The sequence below is a fragment of the Lactuca sativa genome, chromosome 4 (assembly GCF_002870075.4).
Source record: "Lactuca sativa cultivar Salinas chromosome 4, Lsat_Salinas_v11, whole genome shotgun sequence".
NCBI classification, from domain to species: domain Eukaryota; kingdom Viridiplantae; phylum Streptophyta; class Magnoliopsida; order Asterales; family Asteraceae; genus Lactuca; species Lactuca sativa.
In genome coordinates this window covers 374,853,144-374,860,952 of record NC_056626.2, presented here as the reverse complement: position 1 = coordinate 374,860,952, position 7,809 = coordinate 374,853,144, and the positions used below count along the sequence as shown (strand labels likewise).

Genomic DNA, 7,809 nt, shown 5'->3' with positions numbered 1-7,809 from the left:
CTCGACTCAACTGGTTGCAACTCTTCCAATTCCTACTAAACCGATTTCTTCAACAACAATAACCACAAAAACAATTTCCAAGGGAATTGTTATTGGAGGAAACGAAGGAGGTTCTAGCTCTCAACCTCAGAAAGATGTTTCAGGAAAAGGAAAAGGCATCTTGTATGAAAAGTCGAAGGAGGAGATAAAAGTTGATGCTGAGGCTGAACTAGAAAGAATGAGACAAGTCCAGAGCATAATGAGACAAAGAGCAAGTGATCCTCCCTCTATGAACAAAGGTGATCCTGCGAAACTTTACTCTTACGAAACTATAGAGTCTAAAGTTGTAGGAAGGGAGATGTATGAGTTTGAGAGAAGCCCAAAAGAAGTTACGACATTGCGAACTCAGATCACTGTCAGCTGGACTTCCCAATTAATGAAATGCTGTTCATCACAGCTCAATACAAGATCAGTGAGAAATTCGATAATCTGGATGATTATACTCACATGAAAATCAGATTTCATGCTGTTCTTGGGAAGAATCCTGATGAAGTTTGGTCCCTGATGAAGATCAAGAAGGTGCTAACAATAAAGAAGGATGTTCTGTTTGAAGACATGCTTCAAAACTTTCGATATTTTGTCATCAAAGCTGATAACAAACAATACGACTTCACAGTTGCTGATTTTCCTTTGATGAACTGCAACGATCTCATACAAGTCGCTCTTATTCTGAAGCACATGGAAGAAAACAAACTCAAAGGCTCAGAAACAGAAGTGTTTAAAGTCGGATTCGCACATGTGAAGACTTATATTGACAACTACTTCGATTGTCTAGCACTTACTGATGAAGAGTTAGCAAATGTGCTAGGAAGAGAAGTGAAAGTTCCATGGGATGATACTTTGACACAATCAGCTCTGTCGAAGTATGTTGTGGGTGAGATATGCCTTAAACCATTTGGCATGGTGTTTTCGGGAAGAGAAACTAAAGGCAAACCGAAGAAGTTCTTGTTCAAAGCTTCAGAGATTGAAAGATACAATTCTTCGCAATATACGCACTTCATTGTACGTATGAACAATTGCAAGAAAAATAACGAATGTGACAAGAAGGACTTGAAGAAGGTGATCTCCTGGTATGGAGAAGTGCGAAGAACGATTCACTCTGCAATTCAAAAGCTCTTAAGTTGAATAGTATCGACTGTTTACAAAGGGGGAGAATGTAGATGTATGTTGTAAAAGTTGAATTGTGTGTCTTGTAATGATCCGCATTTTGTATGTTATTTTACTAAGTCAATTTTATATGCGAAGTGTAGCATGCGAAATGTCAATGTATAGACTTAGTATATTTTTTGTATGCTCCCTATAAATAGGGACTTAGGCTTGAAGTAGACACACGAAATCGAAACACAATATCTCTCTTCAGCTTACTTTGTAATCAGTCTTAAATAAAACGAGATCTGATTATTATTTACTTGGGTGTTCATCATCTTTCATCATTCAAATCTATTGTTTTGTATCTTAATTCTCGATAACAATTCACATCAATTTTTATCACGGCAAACTCCGAGTTTTGGTTTTGGTTTGTATATATAAGATACTAGGTGTGAGCACCATGTATACATGAGTGTATTTAAAACAATTAAATATGTATAAACATTTGAGAAATTTGAATTTGTAAGAAAAATGAGGAAAAATATTGAATTAGTAAAATTAAAGTGTTTTTTTTTTCTCTTTTAAATTAAAACAAATCATTTAGATAAAATAATCAAAGCAAATTAATGAGATTTTATTTTAAAATTTTGAAATTATAAAGAAAGTCAATTAATAAAATTGATATGTATTTATTATTAAATTTAATTACCATATGGAATTTAATAAAATAAGAAAACCACAAAATTACATATGGAATAAAAATTAATTCAAAATAACCACAAAATTAATGTGGCAAAATGAATGAGAATGTTACAAGTGTCAAAAAAAAAACATTCATTTAGTAAAGAATATTTTTTTAATGTGTAAATATGATAAATAATTAAATGTAAAATGCATTTATTGTAAAGATTATTTAAGTTTTTTAACATTTAATTATGGTAATAATCATGCATCTTACAGTAATATATGGTAATATTCGTCATAATAATTAATATAGTAATTAATGTTTGTTATGTCCTATTCAAGCACATGTTAAAATATCCTTATAAATAAACACATGAAAATAGAAACATTGAACCTCTCAAATTCATTAATGATGTAGGGATTTTTTCTTCAAAGGCAGAAACATTAATATAGTGTTGATTCTTTAGTTTGATCCAACAAAAAGAGCTACTCCGAACATTAATGGCCTTCCTCACTAAAATATCTCACAAAAGAAGCTCCCCAACGATTGAGTTTGCTTACCAAAATACCCCACGGCTCTTAAGCCATAACAATTTTCAAGCACCTAACATCCGTATTCCTAGAAAGAACTGGAGCATTAATACCTCAGATCGACTCAAACAGTGTTCTAACCCTTCAAAAACAAATCAGTATTTTTGCAACCACATGAACAGTATTATTGTTGAGGTAAATCGTAATTCTTATTTTGATTTCAGTTTTGACAATGTATATATATATAGATTTATCAGTCTTCTTAAAACCGTATATGCAGCAGGAAGACAACGATGTTAAACATGCAGAATTGGTGAAGCGTGTTCGTAAATTAATTGGCAAAGTTAGTGATGAGGGTTTTGAGGATTTGATGATGATTGATGCTCTCCAGCGTCTAGCAATTGATTATCACTTCGAAGATGAGATCAACTTAATATTGGAAAGGCGTAACATGCAATATACTAACACAGACTTTTTTCAGCATCAAAATCTCTATGAGATCTCCCTCTGTTTTCGAATTTTAAGACAGAATGGCTTTTTTGTGTTGCCAGGTAGGGTATTTAAGTTCTACTTCATTGTTTTCTTTAATTTAATTTTGTTCTCATGAAAATATCTTGAATGTCAGATTATTTTAAGAAATTCAAGGGAAACTACAAAGAGTTCGACAGAAAATTGAATTACGACATCAGAGGTTTAATGGCGTTATATGAAGCTTCTCAGTTACGAATAGAAGGGGAAATCATACTGGATGAAGCTGAAAAGTTTAGCTACCAGATTTTGCAGGAGAGGATGAAATTTCTTGATGATGAACAAGCTACAATGGTCAGACGTACACTTGAGAATCCCTGCCACAAAACGTTGCCGTTTTGCAGTTTAAAGAACTCTATCCGAGATTATAACGGCACCGTTTTGCAAGAGTTAGCAGAACTAGAGTTCAATTTACTGCAGTATGTACACCAAAGGGAAATAAATCAGATACTAAGGTGAAAATCATTAAAAACAGCGAAAAAGACTCTCTCTCTCTCTCTCTCTCTCTCTCTCCTCTCTCTCCTCTCTCTCCTCTCCTCTCTCTCTCCTCTCTCTCTCTCTCTCTCTCTCTCTCTCTCTCTCTCTCTCTCTCTCTCTCTCTCTCTCTCTCTCTCTCTCTCTCTCTCTCTCCTCTCTCTCTCTCTCTCTCTCTCTCTCTCTCTCTCTCTCTCCTCCCTCTCTCTCTCTCTCTCTCTCTCTCTCTCATGTTTATCAAATTATCAACGTATGTAGGTGGTCAAAGGACCTGGGTTTGGCCAAAGAGTTATTTCTTGCTCGGGACCAACCTTTAAAGTGCTATCTTTGGGCCATGGCTGCCTTAACAAATCCCAACCTCTCTACACACAGGATCGATCTCACAAAAACAATTTTACTCATTTATATCATAGATGACATTTTTGATGTCTATGGAACTATCAACGAACTAACTGTATTCACGGAAGCCATAAACAGGTAAACAAAATGATCTTAGTTCCACTCACTCTTTCGTAAATATATATGCCTCATTAATTAATTTAACATATTCAGATGGGATATTAAGGCAATTGACAAGCTTCCAGACTACATGAAGTCGTCCTTCAAGGCTCTTTATAACATTACAAATGAAATCGCCAACAATGTTTACGAGCAACATGGGATTAACCCCATACGCTCCTTGTGGAAGGCGGTATATATATGTCCTAATTAATTATCTTTGTTACTTTTATTTTATATTATTAATGTAAAAAGCATGAAAGATAAAACTACAAAAATGACATCGCAGTGGGCAACACTTTGCAATGCATTTCTAGTGGAAGCAAAATGGTTTGCTTCTGGGCAAATTCCAAATGCCGATGAGTACTTGAAAATTGGAATGGTTACTTCAGGTGTAGGAGTTTTGTTTGTCCATATGTTTTTCTTGCTTGGAAATGGTACAAATGAGGGACATTATGACCTTTTCAATGATAACCATGGGATAATATCATCAGTTTCAAAGATTCTGCGTTTGTGGGATGATTTAGGAAGTGCTCGAGTAAGAAAACTCTTCAATCTTCACATTCATTATGTTAATGATACACTAAAATTCTTTGAAAGATATGTTAATGTGCATAACTGATTTGTACACCATATGCTTAAATGACTCGTATCTATGTTGAGAAATTAAATATCCTCTAACATTTTGTTCCTATCGCCAACAGGATGAAAATCAAGATGGACATGATGGATCATACATCACGTGCTTTCTAAACGAGCACCAAGGTTGCCCGAGCAAGGTTGCACGTCAGCATGTTGTTAACTTGATTTCAGATGCATGGAAGAGTTTAAATAAAGAGTGCCTCGCTCCTTATCCCTTTTCAGCAACTTTTATGAAGGCCACCAATAACATTGCAAGGATGGTGCCTCTTATGTATAGTTATGATAATCATAGTTCACTTCCTCTACTTGATGATTATGTCAAGGCTATACTACTAGAGAATAGTACGATGTGAGTTTTAGTATATGTAAAAATACATAGTAAGATACAATTAAAACAAGCTATTATAATATAAGCATGATATGAGTTTTAGTATATGTAAAAATACATAGTAAGATTCAGGCCGGTCCGTTGATATTAGGGGCCCGGTGCGAAACTAAAAAATGGGCCCCTAAACATATATTTATTTTTTACTTATACCAAAAATTCATTAATTATTTCATAATTTTTATAATATGAAGCAAAAGAAAAGAATGATCATACAATAGATAATCTTAGACAACTACATGAATCGCGAGATACTCCTAGCATTCTTGGAAGCAAAATTGTTCACCAACTCTTCATAATCAATAGTCTCCAATATAACGTTCTCAATAGCTATTATCGCCAATCCATTAAGTCTTTCTTGTGACATTGTGGACCTTAAGTAGGACTTCAACAACTTTAGCTTTGAAAAACTTCTTTCTGCAGACGCGACCGTTACGGGAATAGTCAACAAGATTTTGTAGGCAATAATTGCATTAGGAAAACAATCGACTTTTTTCAATACTTTAAAACATCAATAGGGCTCGTAATTTCACTCGGTAAGAACATGTCAAGCAGCTTTAACTCCATATAAAGTTCATGAGAATCGATATCTGATTGTTCACCAGACTTAAGTGCGGCTTCAAGACAGCGACAACATGACTTGAGATCTTTGTCATCAAATTCCTTCATTTTTTTTTGGAAACAAAAAACCAAAAATATTTTCATACTCTTTGTATTGTTGAAATCTTGTTTTAAGAGAAGCACTCGCTTGATCAACAATATATAAAAAGTAATTAACTTTAAAATTCTCCTCGGCTGAAAATACAACATCTTGATCACTTGAATTCTCATCAAATTGTTTTTTTCTACTAACCGGCCTCTTTTGAGAGAATACCGGATCAATATTCATTTCAACGGAAAGTTCCTTCGCATCATCAATCGCCTTGGAGAACCCTGTTTCTCTAAACTCCTTGAAGTACTCAATTAGCATGTTCACTTCGTTAATAGCAACATCGAGAAGCATATCTTTTGATTGTAATTTTTTGCTAACTAAATTCACCATGTACAATATTTGATACCAAATGACTATGGATACCAAAAACTCAAATCCACCAAGCTCATTATTTGCTAGAGATTTAGCTTCACTTTGGATTTTAGCATCGTTGTCTTTTTCAGCAACTTCAAGTAAAGCTTCTCTTAAATCCGGAAGTTGTTGTCTAATAGCCTTCACACTATCAACACGACTTTCCCACCGAGTGGCAGACAATGACTTTGGAGTCAAACCTTTGATATTCTCTTTCAGAATTTGCCACCTCTTAGTAGAATTGGAAAATATTGTATATACTTGTTGTATGACTCCAAAAAAATCTCTAGCTTTACTACAACTGTTAGCCATGTCACATAGTGCAAGATTAAGACTATGAAACCACATGGAGTATAAAATGCTCTAGAATTTATGTCCAAAAATCTCTTTTGAACTCCTTGATGTTTTCCTCTCATGTTTGATCCATTGTCATACCCTTGCCCCCGCATAACATCAATATCAAGACCAACAGATTTTAATTCATCGTGTGTAATATCAAAGAGCCCTTTACCAGTGGTATCATTAACATTTAAAAAACCTAAAAAGGATTCTTCAACAGTAACATCATTGGAGGAGAAATTTACATACCTCACTATCAAAGACATTTGTTCTTGGTGACTTGTATCAGGGGTACAATCAAGTATGATGGAGTAATATTTTGCTCCTTTACTTTTTTAATGATTTCTCGTTTAATTTCATCAGTTAGTAAAAGTATCACCTCATTTTGGATCTTGTGGCCAAGATAAGGTACATGGATCTCATCATTTTTGATACGACGCACATGCTCTTTCATAACCAGGTCAAACTCTTCAAACATCTCAATCGCTCCAAGAAAGTTTCCATTACTCTTTTGATATAATTTTTCATTAGTTCCACGAAATGCTAAATTATATTTAGCCAAATATTTCACTAGTGAAATAATCCTCAATAGTACTTGTTTCCAATGCTCCCTTTCTTTCTTAAATTGATCATACACCACTTTATCAATTGTTTCATTAACTTTCAATCTTTCACGCATTTCAAACCAAGTAGCTAAATTTGTGAGATGATCTAAACCAACTTCATGCTCTTTAAGTCTTGTACTAAGATGTTGCCAATCTGCATAACCTTCACTATCTAATTGACCTTTCGGGATCCCTTTTCTAAATATTTTACAACAAAAACTAAAAACTTTATCAAGCTCTTTCAAGTATACTAGCCATTCTCTGTTACATGTCTGTTTATTTGGCAGAGTTCTAGTATACATAGTTGCAGAAAACTGTCTAGAAAATCTATCAGGTTGACCCTTATCAATAGTATTTAGGACCTTTCTCTACCAAACGTTTCACCATGTTTGTGCTTAGTCCATCCCAATTTCTTGGATCGAATATATCAACATTATTACTATTAACATTAACATCATCATCATCACCATCATCTTCAATGTTATCACCATCGTCATTACCATCATCAACATCAACACGATCTCCATCGAAATTAACATTATCAACATTAACATCATTAATTTGATCTCCTTCGACATCAACACCCAAATTATCAGGAATATTATCATTATTTTGATTTTGAGAAGGAACTTTAGGTTTTTTTTGGAAACACTTATCTAGAGAACCACTATTAGCCTTTGTTGATTCTTCAATTCTTTTTCTCTTTTTACGTTTTTGACTACCAGATAAATACTTAGTAGACATTATTTCTGAAAATAAAATAACAATAATCAACCAAATACTCGATAAAATTAAAACTGTGATAAAAGAACTCTAGAAATCTAATTGAATATATCAAAACGTTGAATGAGCAATACCAATAACAATGTAAACTAGAAAAAAAATACTAATGATTATAAAAAATACTAATAATGATGAATTATAAATATTAC

At 33.7% G+C, this 7,809-nt stretch overlaps 1 protein-coding gene and 1 pseudogene across 2 annotated transcripts; one reads left to right on the top strand and one right to left on the bottom strand.

Annotated features, from left to right (window-relative positions):
• The first annotated feature begins 2,214 nt into the window (after positions 1-2,214).
• LOC111884934 ((3S,6E)-nerolidol synthase 1) lies at positions 2,215-4,918 on the top strand. 2 transcript variants are annotated; one of them, XM_023881232.3, is made up of 7 exons: positions 2,215-2,538; positions 2,627-2,894; positions 2,969-3,326; positions 3,604-3,822; positions 3,898-4,036; positions 4,133-4,381; positions 4,548-4,918. In XM_023881232.3, exons 1-7 carry the CDS (start codon positions 2,314-2,316, stop codon positions 4,836-4,838), a joined length of 1,749 nt encoding a protein of 582 aa, XP_023737000.1. In that variant the 5' UTR covers positions 2,215-2,313; the 3' UTR covers positions 4,839-4,918. The 2 variants fall into 2 exon arrangements, with proteins under 2 accessions (XP_023737000.1, XP_023736999.1); XM_023881231.3 differs by having other exon boundaries at positions 2,624-2,894.
• Positions 4,919-5,105: 187 nt separating this feature from the next.
• Positions 5,106-7,621, bottom strand: LOC111884927 (uncharacterized; annotated as a pseudogene).
• Positions 7,622-7,809: the final 188 nt, after the last annotated feature.

Coding starts and splice junctions, on each gene's coding strand:
- LOC111884934 (XM_023881231.3), top strand. CDS start 2,314: ATGGCCTTCCTCACTAAAATATCTCACAAAAGAAGCTCCCCAACGATT. Junction 2,539..2,623: donor TGAACAGTATTATTGTTGAG/GTAAATCGTAAT, acceptor CCGTATATGCAG/CAGGAAGACAACGATGTTAA. Junction 4,037..4,132: donor TACGCTCCTTGTGGAAGGCG/GTATATATATGT, acceptor ATGACATCGCAG/TGGGCAACACTTTGCAATGC.